At 40.8% G+C, this 20,920-nt stretch overlaps 1 protein-coding gene across 2 annotated transcripts in view; it reads left to right on the forward strand.

Annotated features, from left to right (window-relative positions):
* Positions 1 to 20,920, forward strand: part of fancm (FA complementation group M) — a 54,215-nt gene that overhangs the window by 28,585 nt on the left and 4,710 nt on the right. Inside the window, exons 5-17 of one of the 2 annotated variants that reach the window (XM_037747492.1) lie at positions 130 to 261; positions 1,889 to 2,021; positions 2,191 to 2,283; positions 2,427 to 2,531; positions 2,987 to 3,159; positions 3,666 to 3,872; positions 4,005 to 4,245; positions 4,342 to 4,490; positions 5,832 to 5,996; positions 16,545 to 18,510; positions 19,303 to 19,391; positions 19,950 to 20,018; positions 20,215 to 20,331. In XM_037747492.1, the coding sequence (XP_037603420.1) occupies positions 130 to 261; positions 1,889 to 2,021; positions 2,191 to 2,283; positions 2,427 to 2,531; positions 2,987 to 3,159; positions 3,666 to 3,872; positions 4,005 to 4,245; positions 4,342 to 4,490; positions 5,832 to 5,996; positions 16,545 to 18,510; positions 19,303 to 19,391; positions 19,950 to 20,018; positions 20,215 to 20,331 (3,639 nt within the window). Of the gene's footprint in view, positions 1 to 129; positions 262 to 1,888; positions 2,022 to 2,190; positions 2,284 to 2,426; positions 2,532 to 2,986; positions 3,160 to 3,665; positions 3,873 to 4,004; positions 4,246 to 4,341; positions 4,491 to 5,831; positions 5,997 to 14,122; positions 14,256 to 16,544; positions 18,511 to 19,302; positions 19,392 to 19,949; positions 20,019 to 20,214; positions 20,332 to 20,920 lie in introns of those variants that run through there. The other variant, XM_037747493.1, reaches the window with a different exon arrangement.

Here is a 20,920-nt window from a genome sequence, read left to right on the forward strand (position 1 = left end):
CACTCTGTGCTTACCAATAGAGGTTTGTGTGAGTGTGTGCTTGCTAGACAGTCTGATGCATTACCATTTAGCACAGGAAATGGCCTATTATTAATGACCTACGTATCTGTGTGTTCCTCCTTCTGCCAGGTGCTGGAGAAATTCATGTCTCGTCTGGTCCAGAACCGGGTGATGGCACACAAAGACCTGCGGACTCTCAGCAAATACCAGATCATCCTCGCCAGGGATCAGTTCCGCAAGAACCCACCACCATGCATCAAGGCACGCACTCTGCTCTGTGTGCTATAGCAGTGGTTCCCAACCTATTTCCCTTGAAGCCCTCCCCTCCCTCCTACTTGTATCTAAGAAAGGTTGAGCCCACCTCACCCCCTCCTATATATTTTCTGACGTCATCACCCTTAAAAAAAATTACAAATCCTCAAACAAAATCCTCAATTTGAATAAGGTGATGCAGTTAATGTGTAAGTAAGTGTTTAAATGAGTTAGTCTTTTTTTTTATTAAATCAACTTTCTTTAATGAATATAACTCGATGGCGTCTTGACAAATTGCCGATGCATAATATGATCTTTTTAAATTTACTATAACAGTGTTAGAGCCAAAAAATATTTTTTTTATTATTGTGGTTAAATAAATGTAATTCATGGTGCTGTTACATTGCTGCTAGACCGCCCCGTTAATACAGGTTCGTGCCTCGCTTTGTGTACGGCAAGCAGGAGAGCAAATGTGTTTTTTGACCTCAGTTAAAATGTTGTTTTTGAAAGGCTAAACGCCAACAGAATATTTCTTTAGACAAAAACATGCTGCGAAATGATTACATCTATAAATTTAGACTTTTGGACTTTACGAGTTATTGGAAAAATTTGGATCACATGAGTTGGAAACAATCCTGCGCAACCATTACTGGAATCTAATTCTACAAATAGTATAATACTAATAATATTAGTGTAGCCTGATCTGTATCTGCAACTGTGCAACAAAAAAAATATATCTTTTATATACAGACTTTTGTATGAATTATCCAGTAAGTGTGTTATTATGATTTGTGCAAATCTAATTTTGACAATTTCAGAGCAGACAAATCCTGGTTCACCCCCTGTGATATTTGGCGCCCCTCTAAGATGCCCTGACCCCAGGTTGGGAACCTCTGTGCTATAGTATACAATTTTACATTATATGATACACAGGCTTTCAGAATTACTAGCACGTCAAATTAAGATGTATGGAGCCCCAAAACTGTAAAAATCTAATAAAAGGTTATCAGACAAGTCAAAAATATACATGCACATATCAGTAAATAATATTGTTGGTTAAATAATTGAAAAAAAATATACTTTTCATTTAACCTCCAATCAGTTAGTAAAAACAGCCATGGTCCTCGATGAAGACAAGAGACGTGCTCGAAGCTGAAGATAAAGTAAAGCAGATAGATGAATGGGGTCTGTTAAATTCATTCAAATACATTTTGTCCGCTTCAGGGCTTCATAAAAAGATGTGCCTGAGGCTGTAGAAAATAATCAATCGCACAGTGAGGTCTAGATGGTTTATAATAAGGCCCATCTAGATTATTGGATTTGTTCTGTATTTGATTTTAAAGCTTTTAAAGCATTGCCTGGTACTGTCGTTGAATGAGAATCGATTGATTTTCTGTCCAAGTTGAGATATTCAGGATAAACATCAAAGTGTTTATGCATTATTTAGTGTATACAATTTAAATGCCATTTTAGAATTAAGCTAAATACAGTTTTTACATTTTATTTGCAAATGACTATCGTGAATTAATGTATTTTGAAAAACAGTAGAAGCAGTGTAAAATATGGTATTTATTTTATAAATCAAATACTTCTCACAGTGGTTTCATGGACTGACATGCTCTCCTGCTCTCTATAGAGTCCGCAGCAGGGAATGCTGGAGGGCGACTTTGCCCTTTGCATCAGCCTCTACCACGGCTACGAGCTACTGATACAGATGGGCCTCCGATCGCTCTTCTTTTACATCCAGGGAATCATGGACGGATCCAGAGGTCGGTCACCTTACCTCCAGGCTTTCTGTGTAGTTCGTTGCACTTTATCCACATACAAAACATCCTTTCATACCCCAGATTGACCAGCGCCCCCTGGGTTCATGTATACTTGATAATGTCTGTGTATGATGTTCTGATATGAGCTCTCTCCATGCTTTGTTTGGTTCAGAGATGTCCAGGGCCAGAAATGAGCTGCAGAGGACCCCCACCTTCATGGACCTTTACCCCGAGCTGGAAGCGATGTTTGTGAAGCCGTCTGCTGGTACCTGAGAACTCATTTATATCAGTCACATTTCTGAGCCTTTCTTATATAGTTCAATGATGCAAGTTCTTGGTTTGGTTTGTGCTGCTAGCAACAAATCCACACAGCATCTATTTGACATCCACTCTGATTAACACTTCTAGGTCCAGATGAGCCGTTCATTTACAGTCACCCCAAACTGGAGAAACTGGAGGAGGTGGTGCTGCAGCACTTCAGACGGTGGGCTGAGAGCTCAGCAGACAATATTGGTGATTTGCTTATTATAGTAGTACTATGCTGTGACTCTTACATGCATTGATTGTCTTGGGTTAAAGCTGAAATCTATAATTCTCTTCATGTTCTAACAACACTGCAAAGAGAACGCATCTGACACTGTGCTAAAGCTGTTTAACCTGTTGCTATGCTTACCTTACAGATCAACATTGGAGATTTCTTGTGTGATGTTTACAGTTTGCCATGGTGTCCAAACAATGTTTCAATTGTGCAGAGACAAACGGTTCTCCTTAACAAGAAAAAGCAGCATCTATATAAATAGTATCCACAGCATCAATGAGAGTATGTTTACACTAAACATACTAAATTAGGAGAGGATCACAGGACAAAGGGTTCCAGCAACTGATTCAAACAGGCATAAGAAATCGGCTCACGTTTGCTGAAGTGATTTTTAATCACCCTGATTCTCTTCCGTCTCATTTATGTCCAGGTCCTCAGGAAGTAGGCACGCGTGTGATGATCTTTTCATCGTACCGTGAGAGCGTACAGGAGATCGCAGCCATGTTGAACCGCCATGCTACACTAATAAAGGTCATGACCTTTATGGGCCAAGCCTCAGCAGGGAAGGGAGTCAAAGGCTTCACCCAAAAGGAACAACTGGAGGTAGAGGGACCTTTTTTTTTATCATCAAGGGCAGATTTACAGTAAGCTGTGGCATATATAGTAAATTAAGGAATATAAAAATGTAATATGGTGGTAAAATGAACAAGAAAACAACTTCAGGCTAAATATTTGGCTGTGTTAACTATACAACTATATCTTCTACGGGACAGTGGTTAATAAACATGCTGCTGTTGCATTAACGTCATTACTGGAAATGTCTCTACAGCCATATCCTCTGAATAAATAATGCAGGAATGGTGCTTCGACGTAAATGTACATTGTGTCCTGTAAACACATCATATACTAAAAATAGACCAGATCCTTAATATGTTATAAAAGAGACATTTTATTTGGCACTATGTACACAACAGCCTCAATTTAAGAAGCTATCACACGTACCTCTTTACATTTACTGTATATACTGATGAGTAGACGCATGAGTTTAGGATGACAACGTAAGATTAAAATGCTTTTACTATTTAAAGCTTTGTTGACTCGTGTCGTAGGTGGTGAGCAGGTTCCGTCAGGGAGGCTTCAACACGCTGGTGTCGACCTGCGTCGGGGAGGAGGGGCTGGATATCGGAGAGGTGGACCTCATTGTTTGCTTCGACGCACAGAAGAACCCCATCCGCCTGGTGCAGCGGATGGGGCGTACTGGACGTAAGCGGCAGGGACGAATTGTTGTCATCCTGGCTGAGGGACGCGAGGAGAGGGTGAGCGTTTGATCTACAAAAGCAAGACGAAATGAGCCGTGGACCCTCGAATTAAACGTACCAAATGCACATAACACCACACAGATCCACAAAACCACCTCTTCTAAACTTTTAACCTTTTGTTTTCCTCAGACCTACAACCAGAGCCAGAGCAACAAGCGCAGCGTGGACAAGTCCATTATCGGCAACAAAAACGGGTTCCACATGTACCCCAACAGTCCCCGCATGCTGCCAGAGGGGGTGAACCCCACCATGCATAAGATGCACATCATCTGTGGCCAGTTTGACCATCGGGAGAGCAGCAGGCGGTCTGTCAGGGGTCGACGGTCCCACTCTGAGGGACGGGCCTCGCTCATCCACCCTCAAAACCTGAGTGAGTGATGAGGCAGGGGGAGATTTTGGTCATACGAAATGGAAGTGGAAAAAAACAAGTTTCCATATCTGAGTTTGTGTGTGTCTTATGTGGTAGTGCGGCAGGGCAGTGCGACGTCGGACGGGTTTCTGAGCAGTACTGAATATTCCCTGTGGGCGTCCACCATGAAGCTTGGGGATGATGAAGCTCATCCAACCCTGAAACAGTCCCATTTCATGTCCCTACCCAGTGATCTACCACCTCAGGTTTCTTTCTTTCTTTTCTCTTTGATTGTTTCTGTCTTTCATGTACAGGTCTGACAAGTATCAGACAATAGAGTTCAACAATTAACTCTAAAGGGAAAATCCCATTCATATTCTGAATCGTGGATTTGGCTATTAGCCATAATGTTGTAACAATCCAAGGTAGACTTACCAAGAGCTATGAGATTGAGAAACGATGTTATATGCTCCTGTAGAAGCCACAAGTTTGTATGATATCAACCTTGTTTTAAGAAAAACATGTTTCATTCACAATATCATGGAGAAGTACTACACTACCCACAATCCTAAGTGTAACAGCGACATCTCTGATTGGTGGAGTTCGCTGTTAACATGGAAATGTGTACCACACCCGCGAGCAGCTAGTGGGGGTACAGTATGTGCTGCTCAGTGGTCTGCTCCCGTATTTCAAATCGGGCCAACATGGCGGATCGTTTGGAAACGTTCTCTTATATAACGTATTTACTTCACCGAAATGTGTTTCTGAAAACATTTGAGGCGAGAAACAAGGCATGCAGTTACTGAATTTCTCTTCATTTTAGATCGACAGCGGTTATTTTAAACATTTTTGGGGAGTTTCCAGAGGCGGCGTCTTGCCATTCGCAATGGTTTATGGGATGAGTAGTTCGTTCATAGCTGTTCAAAAAGTGGGCGGTCACTGTTGAGCTCTATAGAAGACAATGTAAATCAAAAATAAAGCCGTTGTTATATGTTTCTTAATAAGTCCCTTTAATAATGAAAAAATACATTAAAAAATAATAAAGTTTTTGTCTGTAGTTTACACAGACACTGTGTTTGCAGGGACTCTACGTACAAAACAAACGAAAAAGTGCAAAACATTAAGGGCCGTAGGGATGTTTGGCGTAGATGTGATGTTACAGCTGGCTGCCACCATTGTATTCACTCGAGTGATTGGGTAAGACTCCTGTCAGTCAAGTATTTAAATTGTAATATCTTTTAATGAAACTAATGTTTTCATATTGCCCATAAGATCCATTGGAAGAAGTGAAATTTAATCTAACATCTTGTAGAAAAGTGACTGTATATTTAGATATTTTGAATGGATCTCTACAGATTTTTATACTCACATTAAAAATCGGAGCCAGTAACGGTCCTGCATCTTATTCTGAGTTGGTTCCCGTTTTTGGCAGCCACTGTGACTTCAGGGGGCTAAATCTTAACCCCAAGGTTGGAAAGACATTCATTTTAAAATGTAATATATGCATAAACCTTGTTACATTTTTCCTGTGTGTCTTTCGTTAAGGGCTTGAATATATTGTTTCTATTTTACTAACACCTTTATGATGTCATTTCATGTCCCCAAAGGAGGACGTTTCCAAAAGCGGCCCACCGTCCAGAGAGCTATCTTTGTGGGAATGGAGACACTGGCAGCACAAAGCGTTTCCTACCCATGTTGTTGATCATTCCCTCCGCTGCAACCACTTCATTAAGGTGATGGAGCTCGTTGACGGCATGAGAGAGGAAAATGAGGTAAAAAGAGGAAAATGAATGTATGATAATATTGCTTGGTATTAACTCTGTGAGCACCAAGATAGAAGCTAATGTAGTCCGACTCTGTGGCACGAAGGGAAATAACTGAACTCGGGTCTTAAGTGTGTCAACAGCTCAATAGGTTAATCAGATTAGCATGTATCCGCTAATTCTAGGTATATGCCCATTAAATCAAAGTTCGTGGTGCTCATTTTGCTTTGGTTCATAAAAGAAAGTCAGTAGTCTGTGTTTGATGAAAGGGAGAGCAAACTGTATAAAGGCTTCACTAGACTGAAAGGAGTCAGCTGAGTTTAATGTGGTTTTTGCTACGTGACTACAGTCATTGTTTTGAGCTGGAAGGAAAATTCCTGGCAATGATAAAGAGGCTCCATGGCGTAATTGTGGATTTAGTTTCAAAATAGAAAATCATTTATATTCAAACGGGTGTTTCCGAGCTGCTCCTCCTCTTATCTTCTTTCTCTCGAATTAGATTTCACAAAAATAACTGATTAAGGAAATAACATTCTTTTTGAAATAGTACTCGGAAATCTGAACATGTACGTGGAAATGTAATGCGATTTTTATGCCTCCGTGCCGGCTACAGCCGTGGCCGGAGACATTATGGTTTTGGGTTGTCTGACCCATTCTCGTGAACGTGAACTCTCAGGGAACACCTTAAGGGAATTTCTTAAAATTTGGCACAAACATCGATTTAGACTCGAGGATGACCTGATTACAATTTGGTGGTTGAAAGTCACCGTGACCTCACGTGCGTCCCATTCTCGTGAACGTGATATCACGGGATTGAGGGAATTTCATTACGTCTAGCACAAATATCCACTTGGACTCAAGGATAAACTGATTCAATTTTAGTGGTCAAAGGTCAAGGTCACTGTGACCTCACAAAACAGGTTTTTGGCCTTAACTCAAGAATTCAAGTGCTAACTAGGACACATACATGTTTAATAGGATAAAATGATGACAAAGTGATAACATCTGGGACAGACATGGATGTTAATTGCAACTTGACTCGTTGGCGGAGGCATATAACCGCGAGGCGGTAATTCTTGTTGATCAAGATTTACTTGACGAGTGCCAAAATATTTTTTTAGACAGACGGGTGACCTGATAGCAGCCTGGCTCATGGTCTTAGCCGCTCTTGTTTTCCTGATAGTTTGATTAGATCAGTTATGTCAGCAAGGACATCAGATCTACTAGAAGACAAAGTCACAACAGTTATCATGCTGAATCTACAGAACATCAACAGGAAATATGTTTTACAGACTGTGTTGTTGTAGTGTGGTTTTATCAGTCAGGTAATTTAGCCACCATTACATTGTTCCTGACCTTGTTTACGTTTTGACAATCCCTCCCCATTACAAACCTAATCACTTCCAAATATCGGTTTTGCGAATGTTCCAAGCCTCCTTGTCTCACCGTCTGCTGTTTCACAAGATTGTGCCGTCGATAACACCTCTGAATTTGTCCAAATCCTTGAAATTAGGTCAGAGATTATGGTAAAACTGACTATTGGCCGAACTAACAAGCGGGCACTTATTACCTTATTTTCCCACCGTTGGTTTTCACCGTACTTGGGAAGGAGAGAATTAGCCCTGTACCTGTAAAAACAAAACTGGATTACAGGGGGAGATGGCAGCTGATGTCTCACATGCCTTCATGGATGAATTCAGGTCAGAAAATACTCAAAGAACAAAAGCGAACTTCAAAATAAACATTTGATCAACTTAATAAAACATTATTTAGTCTCCAAAAGTTAAAAAACAGCGCACTGTATAACGCAAAGCCCATAAACATGAAAACTAAGCAGTTCAGTGGCCCTGTTTGTTTTACGCCAGAGGGATACCGTGCATGTTATTGTCCCTCTGCAGTTATTTGTACACACTGTTGTATAAGGGGGTCTGATTGCTTTGTATTTGCTATTTGGCTAGGTGTGCTCCATCATAAATCTTCATCATATAGACCATTAAACATTCTAAATGTGTCCCAGTTTATGTCCTGTTGCAGTGTATGTGAATATGACATAAGCTGACAGGAGGTAAACATGGACCCAAGCTGTTGCCAGGCAACGCAACGCCATTGAAACGGTCTATTCAAGTTTTTTTTTTCCCTCAGGGCATTCAGTTTAATTACTAGCAGGTAGAGCTGCCCTCCCCCAAATCCATTGCTTTCACTTCACAACAAGTAGTTGCCAGGCAACTTGATCGCTGACGACACAGAGATACCATACCAACGTTGTTATACTATTGGCTCCTCGTTAGAAGTGGGAACCAAACATCAGATATCTTTCACAGATATAAACAAAACATTCAGTTTGGACCCGTCAACATTTTTTAAAATGATTAATTCACAATCATTATGTTTTTTGGTTTTTTTTAGGAAAAAACATACTTTTATCTGTCACCTAGTTCTAAAAGCTCTGTGAATGTATTATTAAAAATATATATATTCCTGTTCTCAATAAGACCTGTACGATTTAAATTTTTTATGTGAAATCTATGTGAAAAGTACAGAGTAACAGCTGTCAAATAAATTCAGTGTCGTAAAAAGTCAAATATTTTGCAGATTTAAACACAGTTAAAGGGACAGTGTGTAGGATTTGGCGACATCTAGTGGTGTGGTTGCCAATTGCAACCAACTGAATACCCTTCTGCTCACTCCTCCCTTTCTAAGACTGCGGTAACGTGAGCCGCCGAGTGTAAAACCGTGGTAATGCCTTTCACCTCGCTCGGAGGCCATCCTTACCATAATAACACTACTTTAGAAGAACCGGAAGTCAGATGGCGGCTGGTGGTACCACGGTTATGAACTCTGCGGCTCACGTTACCGCAGTTTCACGTGAAGCGTGAAGCGTGTCGGGGAACTACGGTAGCCTTGAGGTGACGTAAAAACGTGAAAGTCTCTCTCTGGAGCCAGTGTTTGGTTTGTCCGTTCTGGGCTACTGTAGAAACATGGCGGAGCAATACATTAGACTCCATGAAGAGGACCCACTCCCTATGTAGATATGAAGGGCTCATTCTAAGCTAACGAAAACACAATAATTTCTTAGTTTCAGGTGATTACACACTAATGAAAAAATAATTATGAATGTTATATTTAATTTCTGCTAATAGATCCCCTGAAATGTTACACACTGTTCCTTTAAGTACAGTACATGAGGCTGTGTAATTAGTCACATGCCAACAATTTTAATTGTAGTAAATGTTTAGAAATGTTTAATCTAGATCTGCGTCAAGTTATGCATAAATCATTGGATACCGGTGTCAGTATTTTTTTCTTGATTTAACTAAGAGCTGTAGCATGAGCCAAAATCTTGAAAAAAAAATAATTTTCCATTAAATTGAATTAAAATCTGTTTTCAGTGTCTTTGGTACAAATGGAACAGAAAACAAAACCTCTTTGAAAGATGTAATTAGTTTATACTTCAGAAACAGATTTCCAGAAAAAGACAGTAATTCTTTTATTGATGAAATAAACAAGTCTGTTTTTGTTTTTTTGTATATTTCAGTTTTTTCTCAACCCACAAATACGTAGTTCAAACTGTTTTTAACTCCACAAAGCATATTTGTCCACCCCTGCAGCGTCCTCTCCATTTAATGATGACGAATTTAGAAGATTACGGTGTGTCTTCTGTGTGTCAGATAGAGGTTGTACTGTATTGTCAATGATACTTTTATAATGGTGTAGTGTAAGTCCCTTATAGTAGACATCAAACAGACATGCTCCTATTAGCACACAAAGCAGCTTCTCCTCCAGCTATCTTCTACACTCATCTTTACTCTGTGAGGGATAACCGTAGCCACAGTTTACTCACTTGGCCTGAATTTGCAGAGAGGCCTTGTGACCTTTTGCTTCCAGAAACATCAGAGGAAGAACAAAAAAAATAAAGCACCTAAATGAAAGTCCAAACTTTATTTTTTCTTATAAACCTTGTCCACACATATCCTCCAACCCCCTTAAAAGACTTGCACTCCAGAAGCCTAATTTGAGGCAATTTTCTGTCTGGGTGAGTTGAAAACCATGCTGTGTTTTTCCCCGCGCTGCCTCTTTCTCTGTGTGATGAAGAGACACGAGGCAGACCGGCCTCCTCTCCTGTGATTATATAACGCTTCTCTGAAATGTTACATAAAGCCAGGAAGCTGGAAGTAGGTTAGGCAGCGATGACCTACATGTATAGCGAGCGTACTGGGCTGAGGAGGAGAGAGCGGGAGATCAAAAAATAAAGCAAAATAAAGATAAAAGAAGAAAAACAGAAAACAGTTTAAAGAGAATTAAAGGAACAGTGTGTAACATTTCGGGGCAGAAATTAAATATAGTATTCATAGCTATGTTTTCATTAGTGTATAATCACCTGAAATCAAGAAATTATTGTGTTTTCGTTAGCTTAGGATGAGCCCTTCATATCTACATGGGGAGCGGATCCTCTTCATGGAGTCTAATGTATTGCTCCGCCGTGTTTCTACAGTAGCCCAGAACGGACAAACCAAACACTGGCTCTGGAGAGAGACTTTAACGTTTTTACGTTACCTGAAGGCCACCGTAGTTCTCCGACACGCTTGTGAAACTGCGGTAACGTGAGCCGCAGAGTGAAAAATCATGGTACCGCCAGACGCCGTCTGACTTCTGTTGCTCCTAAACTAGTGTTATTATGGTAAGGATGGCCCCTGAGCGAGGTGAACGGCGTTACCAAGGTTTTACACTCGGCTAGTCTTAGAAAGGGAGGAGTGAGCGAAGGGGTACTCAATTGGTTGCAATCTGCAACAACACCACTAGATGTCGCCAAATCTGTCCCTTTAACTGTGTTTACATTTTCTGTTACTTTGTACTTGTCGCTACATTACAGATGCAAAATTTGTACTTTTTACAACACTGTATTTATTTGACAGCTGAAGTTACTCTGTACTTTTCACATAGATTTCACATAAAAAATTGTTGTTATAAAATATTAATGGTTTTATTGATAACTGGAATACTTTTTTAAATAATACATTCACAGAGCTTTTAGAAAGGTGACAAATAAAAGTATGGCTTTTCCCTAAAAAAAAAAAAAAACATTGTCTTGATTTAATCATTTAAAAAAATGTTGACGGTCCAAACTGAATGTTTTGTTTATATCTGTGAAAGATATCTGATGTTTGGTTCCCACTTCTAACGAGGAGCCAATAGTATAACGACGTTGGTATGGTATCTCTGTGTCGTCAGCGATCAAGTTGCCTGGAAACTACTTGTTGTGAAGTGAAAGCAATGGATTTGGGGGAGGGCAGCTCTACCTGCTAGTAATTAAACTGAATGCCCTGAGGGAAAAAGAAAACTTGAATAGACCGTTTCAATGGCATTGCATTGCCTGGCAACAGCTTAGGTCCATGTTTACCTCCTGTCAGCTTATGTCATATTCACATACACTGCAACAGGACACAAACTGGGACACATTTAGAATGTTTAATGGTCTATATGATGAAGATTTATGATGGAGCACACCTAGCCAAATAGCAAATACAAAACGATCAGACAACCTTATTCAACAGTGAAAAACCGTGGTACCGCCACATGCTGTCTGACTTCTGTTGCTCCTAAACTAGTGTTATTATGGTAAGGATGGCCTCTGAGCGAGGTGAACGGCATTACCACGGTTTTACACTCGGCGGCTCACGTTACCGCAGTCTAGGAAAGGGAGGAGTGAGCGGAGGGGTACTCAGTTGGTTGCAATCTGAAACCACACCACTAGATGTCGCCAAATCCTACACACTGTACCTTTTTAAAGTTACACTAAATTATAGACTTCACGTTTAGAAATGGATTATTCACATATTACAAATTTACAAATTTGCATTTACATTACTATTTTATATTTACCCATATTTTAACAGCACTATTTTATGCCTTAGATTATCATTTTGCTTTTTAACTAGTGTGATTTCCCCTTTTATATATACATAGGAACCTGAGACCAGAGATTCTCATTGCCAAATGACAAATAAAGACCCATGTGCAGCTCGACATTGTTGCACGTCTACTAGTATCACCGGCTGACGTCACTCTTCCTCGTGCCTTCTGGTCATCCTTTCATCTCAGATTCACTCAGATGATTCTTGAGTTGTCTTATAAGCAGCAACATCATAGTAACTGTTCCCAAAATCCTCTAATCCGCAAATCAATTGCAGCATTCGCAGAAGAGCGTCATTTGAAATAGGGAAGCTTGTGTTGTCGGTTGATTAGCATCTACCAACTAAAGAGCAAAGAAACTACAGTAGCTCTCATCCTGAGCCGTAGCGAGTTTGGGATAAAAAGTCATGCCGACCGATTAATATGGAGGATGCATTCTTTGTGTGTGTTCATGAGCATCACATGATCATTGTCGTGCAATGAGATAATAAACAGAGAGGAGTTTCCACTTGGTTGCTTCCTTCATCATTCAGTCTGAAACCGCACATACCCTGTGATGCTTCCAGCCTCTGCAGCTCTCTCTCTCTCTCTGTCCGCGTCATCAAGTTTATTTTCGGTCTGCGGCATCTCTCGATCTAGAGCCTTAATCTGATCATTAATTAATTGTGTCAGGGGTTAAGGTCAATCCCGTGTGAATCCAGTTATAGTCATTATTTGTCTGAAAGGGTGTCGAGAAAGGGCGTCAGAATTCACTAGAAACGAGATATTAAAATTCATCTTCAAGGGAGGAGTATGATAATTCATTCCCTCAGTGTCCAGTGCGACTAAATCCTTGAATACCTAAAAGCCTCTGTTCCATTTTTCATCAGAATTGTGATGCTTAAAGGACGTCCTGTGGCCTCGGTGTTCGTGCAGAGTACACAGCTATGAGCAAAGCTGCGGCTGAGGGATACAGGAGTTTTAAGGATTTGTATAAAATGGATTACCCTTAAAATAAAAAAAGGGATTTGTTTCTCAGATTTAGGGTAATACTTTCACAGTATTTTACAATAGTAACTACGGTACAGTGACATCAATGAGAGCATGTCGGTAAAACTTTCTGTAGACACCATGAAAAAAGTTCTGTGTAGATGTTTCTGTCGAAATCAGTTCAACAGTAACTATTAAAAACACCAAAGATGAAAGGAGAAACCTCTCATGCATACAGAATAGCCGGTGGTGAAAACCTTTGTTCTGATCATTCAAAACCTCACCTCTCCTCATTCAGTTTGATGACCTGTGGACGGATTTACTGCAGGGGGTTTCAACAGTGTAATTACCAAATATTTCAGTTACTCATTAAGAGCAATTTGCTTGATTGCTTGTCACACAGGTGACAAAAGCCAGTGGGCTACCTCCGGATCTGAAAAGTCAATGCTGAAGTGCCTTAAACTTGCATTCTTTCTAAAAACCAGCAGGGGGCGATTCCTCTGGTTGCAAAAGATGGCCAAAATGCTGAACTCGAGGCTTCACTACGGCAGTCCACAAACCAATGAGTGATGTCATGGTGACTACGTCCACTTCTTATATACAGTCGATGGAAAAAGCATGTGTTACTAGTCACCTTAACGGTGGTTCTGTTGTATCCAAGTGTCCCAGTAAGACATGTCAGAGTGAAAGAATTCAGCCATCATTAATTTGGATTAGTTACACCTGTTTTTTCTACTGTGAAGGAGGCCTGTTGTTGAATTACAATAAATCATTTATTAATTTAGCTTTTAATTAGGTACTTAATAACTATTATAAAACAATAAAATGATCATTCAATAGGTAAATTAATTCTGAACAACAAGGCAGCCCCACCATCAAAATGAATCGGAGCACAGGGCTGGAAACTACTGTCTCTCCAAAACTGGTTTACAGGTGTTTTATTACACAAACTGATTCTTAGTTTTTTATATTTTCTGTTATCAGCATGTAAAAATGATCTAATTTCCTGTGTGAATATGTTACTCAGGAAGTGTAATACGTACTTATTACTCCTTTACTTATTACTTGGTATCAAAAGTAATTAGTTACATTAATCATTATTTATGTAATGTAATTGAAATTGCGCTTGGAGACGGCCACACAGTCTATGCGTCTAAAAGATCTACCACCTTGTGCTTGGCATTTATTATTATAATTTCAACAGAGCATGCTTTTGCAGTCTCGTAGATCCGGACTTGTCTCTTCCTCTCTTTCAGGACATCGTCACACATGCGCCCGAGGCGATATTCGTCTGAAAGTTCACTAAGTTCAACTCGACATGATGAGGCATATCATCGTAACAGAAGCCTAGCTTGCACAAAAAACGAATTGTGTTCTGGTAACGCTGCGTTACTTGGATTAATAACTGTATTATAATAACTGTTTTGGAAATTGTAATTCTTTACACTGCTTGTTACTGGGGACAGTAATAATATTACAGTTTTGCCCAACACTGGTCAATACACGGTTACAATGGTCAAAAATATAGATTGGGACTTAAAGTTGTAAATTAACTAATTAATGTATTTGTAAAATGTAAACAGGCACATATTTTTAAATTATGATCATCTAAGAAAACCACAGAAACCTGGCATTTCCTATAAAGTTTTTCAATTTTTATATGTGAATGCCATTAAGTTACATGGTCAAAAGATACAGATTGGGACTTGAAATAATTAATAAATATATTTATTTGTAAAAAATATCATTCCATATAATAATAATAATAATAATAATAATGTGTGTTTTTTCCTCAAAAACTGATAAAATATAAACAAATTAAAATCCAATTTACAATAATAAAAATAAAATAATACATATTTAAATGAAATTAATTATAAAAATTACAATTTTAAATAAATTAAGATTTGTCTCCTGCTTCATAATTTATATAATAATAATGATAATAATTATTTGAATGATACGACTGCATTGCGATGGTGTCAGAAGGCCGGTGTGAGGAGCAGTGGAGTTACAAGTAGCTAAATAAATAATTTCCAGTAGCATGTGTTAGTTTTCCCTTTTCAAAATATATATATATAGCTGTTAAGTAGTTTTATTTTCCACCAGAGTTTGTTACGTTAAAACAACCGTGTCAGCTCCTGTTGATTCATTTTCAAAAGGGAAACACCATTGATATATATTTGTATTATCTAAGTGATAATTACAGGTCTCATGCTCCGGCTGCACAGAGTGTGACGGCTGCATAGTAACCCGGTTGTTTGCCTGCAGGGCTGTTTGTCTGATAATTAAAGGAGGGAGGTAGTACATGGTGTAAAGAAATAATTGTTTGGGTGTTGTTCGTTATTCTTTTGTTTGCTTTTCACGGTAAACATTGCGTGTGACTTCAGTGTTGGAGTTATTGCCAACACATATGATTTATAGCCTGTATAATGGTTTATTGCCAGTGTGTGTCTTTTTGTGGGAGATGAACTTTTCAGAAGCTGTTTTTACAGAAGTATGTTGGCAAATGATGATGCTCCACCCTTCATACTGGCACCGGGTTTCTACGTAGAAACCTGCCGATCAAGAAGGTCAACAACTTGATTGTTTGAGAGTTAAATGATCAAGAGAGGATGAAATGAGGGCATCACCGGGTCAGCGGCGTTTTTTTAAAGATACTTATATCTTGGGAGTACATCAAGTTTGTGTTGAAAGTATGTCTAATAAAAAGAGAAGAACAGTAAAGACACAGCAGGATCTTACCGACTCCATCTGGATCAAAAGGCACTAAAGCACAGTTTTATAACAATAAAGGTGGAAACAGGCACTATTTCAAGTGAGCTGTGACAAATTTCATCACCGCAAGACGGCCTTTTATGCAACTCTTAGTGCCATTTGTTCCCATTCAAATCATTCCCGCTCTATTGAGCGTGAAGTTTTATTTAATACAGTGGGTCTCCTCTCATCTTGCCTTATATAGGCAAAACCTGTATTTTGCTCTCCATACACACTCCTTTTCTTGCTCTCACTCTACATCAGGCGTCTTATTCTTTCCTTTCTGTTCATTGAGCATCTTCGTCCTGCTGGTCACAGGTTCAATGGCACCCCGTCAGCCCAAGCAGGATGCCACTCTGGTAGAGTGGGCCCCCCCATGTACCAAGGCTGAGTCCTTACCGCAGCGACCCAGGGTTTCAATCCGACCTGTTGCCTTTTGCTGCATGTCAACCCCTCTCTCTTCCCCCCTTTCATAACTGTCTCTCACTATCATTAAAGGCATTAAGAAGCCCAAACATAATCTTAAAAGAAAAGCAGGATGCTACTCTAGATGAATCACTTCCAGGTCACGTCGCTTGCACAGGTTACAGGTGCTGGATGATTACGACGTGTGTTGCTGCACGTACTCTTCATAGGACACTTCCTGATTGGATTACTGTATGAGCATGAACTGACAGGCTAGTTGATGGTAAACAGGCCGCCCTGAGTGTCATATGTGTCGTAAAAGGGTCAGCAAGTCCCGAGGCTGATTACAGCTCCCTGACCTTGGTTCTCCTGATGACGGATATTTCTTATAGACCTTTTCAACGGAATAGCATTGCTAGGCAACAGCTTGGCTCCATGTTTACTTCCTGTCAGCTGATGATATGTTTATAACTGTGAAATGGAATATACAACTCTTCTGTGTGTGTTTGTGTTCAGGGGGAGTGTCGTTACGAACAGGAGCTTCTTCCGTACCTCCACAAAGCGGACGCTGTCGGCCACGTGAAGAAAGGACAGAAGAAACAGAAGACAGGCGCTAAAACTACAAACAATAAAGCCAAACTATTTCGCTCAACGTTGCCTGATCTGGAACGTTTCGACGAAGAAGGAGATTGGGAACAAACACGAGGAAAGACTGTAGTTTCCCCATTCGCTGTGACAAAACAAAGACTTCCTGTTGCGCATGATACCGAGGCGCCTTATGATGACATGACAGACCACCCAGGACCTGAAGCGATTTGTCCTCGTCCCTCAAACAACGACTGTCCAGAAGCTGACATGGATGACGACTGTGTCATTATTGATGAAGATGTCGTAAGATCAGAGCCTATACATTTTGACCAAACTTCACAGTTGATCACAAAGATTGATGAAGAGGAAGAAGTCGAACTTCAGGCCATGTTCTATCTTCCTAAATGGGATTCGGCACCTCCTCCCTCCTTTTCTAAACTCCTCCCAGGGAGAGATCAGAGTCTGAATGTCATCCTGGCCAACGTGGCGGAGCTCCTGTCCCGATCTCCACCGCCACCGCCTGTCGATTTAGAGGCCGACATGGCTGCTCCGTCACTTCCTCCCTCTCCTCAGCGGCCTCATCAGCCGTTCCAGGTCAGCTTTACGCTGGATGTGGACGACGATGATGATGATGACGATGAAGTGATGATGAGTGATGCTGACGATGCCCCCCTGAGGACAGACTCAGAGGACATTAAAGGGCCTCGTCAGGAGCAGCAGCAGCAGAGCGTCAGTATTGCAGCAAACAGCCCGTCCTGGGATGAGGTCTTTGGGGAAGAAGATGTGAATTATAATCATGATATAACAGATAACCGCAAGGAGACAGATGAGGAATGTGTTGGCGAGGAAGCGGAGAGGTACAAGGAAACAAAAACACATGGTGGTGTGCAAGATGACAGAATTCAGATGGACGAGAGCATGGATCTGTTTGGCGATGACGAGGCCTTCCTGCAGATGTCCATCCCAGACATCCCCACTCCTGGTGTCACGCCCAGGACATCCCCTAGTGCTGGAGACATTGCCAATAGCACAAAAAATATGTCTTTACACACGCATACCCCAACAAACCCACATAGCACTACACGCACAGCTGGAAGCGCATATACATTAAACACAGCGCACACAGATGACTTAGCACGCACAAAGGACATAACTCCGCATTCCAAGCTGAATAACCCGACCATTGTAGAGACAAAACACACAGCAGCAGCCCCAAGTGAACCTGTAACAGACTGCTCTCATGACTACTACTCTGTGAACTTTGACCTCGGCTATTCACTGGAGGACTCTGACGAAACGGAAGAAGAGGCTGTTTCTGCCCCGTGTATGTTGACCTCGCCACAGTCTAAAAAACATGCTGATTCTACAGCATCTTTGCCGGCCGGCTCCAGCTCCTCCACTCCCTATAACAGCTTCCACAGACCGAGAATCCCTCTACAGTCCAGTGAATCCAAGGAATATACACCACAAATGCTGCCAGAGCAACGGAAGAGAGAAAGGTCCTCTCTTCTGGCTTCGCCTTCGGTGTCTACAGGTGGTGCGCTCCCGTCTCCAATCACATCACCAGGAGCGAGGCGGATGCTCATGCCTGGCTGTGCCGGGCCACGTAACCCGTCTTTAGTCCCCCTTTTCAAACAGAGACAGTCCAGTGAATCCAAGGTATCTACACCACAAATGCTGCCAGAGCAACGGAAGAGAGAAACGTCATCTCTTCTGGCTTCGCCTTCGGTGTCTACAGGTGGTGCGCTCCCGTCTCCAATCACATCACCAGGAGCGAGGCGGATGCTCATGCCTGGCTGTGCCGGGCCACGTAACCCGTCTTTAGTCCCCCTTTTCAAACAGAGACGACTGGAGGAGAACTCTCCTCCTCCTCCTGCTCCTCCTCCTCCTCCAGGTTTGTTTACCTTTCAAAAAATAGGATTCCTAATAGGGCTGTCAATGTTAACACGATAACAACACGTTAACGCAAAATCGTTTTAACGCCAATCGATCTTTCGGAGGGTGTAGCGGGCTCATGAAACCAGAAAACCTAAGGAATCCATTAGTACCAGTCATGTCACACTAGCTTATCGCGAAGGAGGTTAAATAACGCTCCAAACTAACACAAAATTTTGGCGAGGAAAAACTGCCATGGCCATTTTCAAAGGGGGCCCTTGACCTCTGACCTCAAGCGATGTGAATGAAAATGGTTTCTATGGGTACCCACGAGTCTCCCCTTTACAGACATGCCCACTTCATGATAATCACATGCAGTTGGGGCAAGTCAGCACACTGACACACTGACAGCTGTTGTTGCCTGCTGGGCTTCAGTTTGCCATGTTATGATTTGAGCATATTGTTTTATGCTAAATGCAGTACCTGTGAGGGTTTCTGGACAATATTTGTCATTGTTTTGTGTTGTTAATTGATTTCCTATAATAAATATATATATTTGTATAAAGTAAGCACATTTGCCCACTCCCATGTTGATAAGAGTATTAAATACTTGATAAATTTCCCTTTAAGGTACATTTTGAACAGATAAGAAATGTGCGATTAATCATGGACAGTCGTGATTAATCGCGATTAAATATTTGAATCGATTGACAGCATTAATTCCTACATTTTTCTTATATTGTGTTACTTTGTTTCGCCCTGCTGTAGAGATCTCTGCATTTTTCTAACTGTGACTCACCTTCTTTCTTAGTGGAGTGCATCAGTGACAGTGAGGATGAAGTCGTGGTTCATAAAAGAAGACATCAGAACAAGGTCAAACCCCTGTCGTCCCCGGACGTGGTGAGCATGGCCTGTCGATATTAGATCTTTTATTATTTTATTAATCTGCTGATTGTTTTCTAGATTAATCATTTGGTCTAAAGGAAATTATGTGAAATGCCCGTCACCAGAGCCCATGGTGGATGATTTCAGTCCAAAAGATAATCAGTTTTATTATCACAGAAGAAAATATTCACATTTATGACATTTTATTTATGTTGCACCTCTAGTTGATATATACATTTTTCCTTTCATAAGATTAATGAGTTGTATAAAAAAAGATGGTCATAATCTATATATACATTATAAATACACAGTAAGTAAAAATCACGGCTCAACCTCTGTGTTGTGGTACAAAAACAAGGCCGAGACAGGAGATATCTGATTCAGACGGCTCAGGCTGCCTCTGTCCATCATTTCCATGGTACCTGCTGCAGTTGTCATGGTAACCAACTCGCAAGCATTTGTACCTGGAATGTCTAAGCATCTTGATAAATATATATATGAGAGTGACATATCTTGCACTGTTTACAAGTGACGTGTATGTATGTGAAATGTAACACGTCTTGTCTCTGCTAGTCAAAGATGTCCAGTGATGTGGACTCCCCGCTGGTTGTGAGGAGGAAACGCGCTGCTGCACTTAATACTGTAAGATTTTCTTCATTAGCGGTAAATTACGCCGCATGGTTCAGCCTATTCAACTCAGCCGATTTGATTTAAATACTTCCACTCCATACATTATAATAATCTCCTCCAGTCCTTAATGGTTTGATGCTATGCAGCTTCATAAAGCATTTAACGGTGTACAGTATTTGACTAATCTGTTCTCCTCATTGCTCCCCAGTCTGATGAAATGGAGGGTGAAGCTGTTTCTGATGAGGATTTCCAGAATGAGTCTGTGTCACGCAGAATCACAGCACACTTACCTGAGAGGCAACGAGTCCAACAAGGCAAAGCCAAGGTCTGTGTGACAACAGATGGCTCTGCTGTGATCTGAATCTGAATTATATCATTTATTTCTCAGGTTTTCATCATTAGAGTTGATGTAGCAAACTTATATACACATCCAGCAGTTACAGAGCAACATATCATTCATTTAGAGTCAGTTTCTTGCCACCATATATGTATATATATATTATATATATATATTACAATATTCACTCTGCTTTAGCTCTGTTTTTGGTCTCTACCATAGACTGTATATATAGATGGACGACACTTCTCCACTTCCTCCCATTGTACAAAAGTGAAGCCAAAATATCCCGAATACGGAAGCCTGCCATCTTGAGATTTTGACGTCATTTGGACTCAGAGTCTGCGCAGTAGTGATCGGGGGGCTGGAGCCGCGGTATCGAGGTCCCGCCCACTCACCTGCCCGAGCCAATCACGAGCCGAGCACAGCTACAGCTTGCTAAAGTGAGCCACTTAGCTTCTATGTTAGCACCACGGTAGCTGTTTGGCTACAAAGACACAACAACTAACCATAATATCTCTATAACTACATTTATGATCAAATTGACATGTTCTATTACACAGATTGGTGATGGTTA

Source organism: Sebastes umbrosus, chromosome 16, assembly GCF_015220745.1.
Source record: "Sebastes umbrosus isolate fSebUmb1 chromosome 16, fSebUmb1.pri, whole genome shotgun sequence".
NCBI classification, from domain to species: Eukaryota; Metazoa; Chordata; class Actinopteri; order Perciformes; family Sebastidae; genus Sebastes; species Sebastes umbrosus.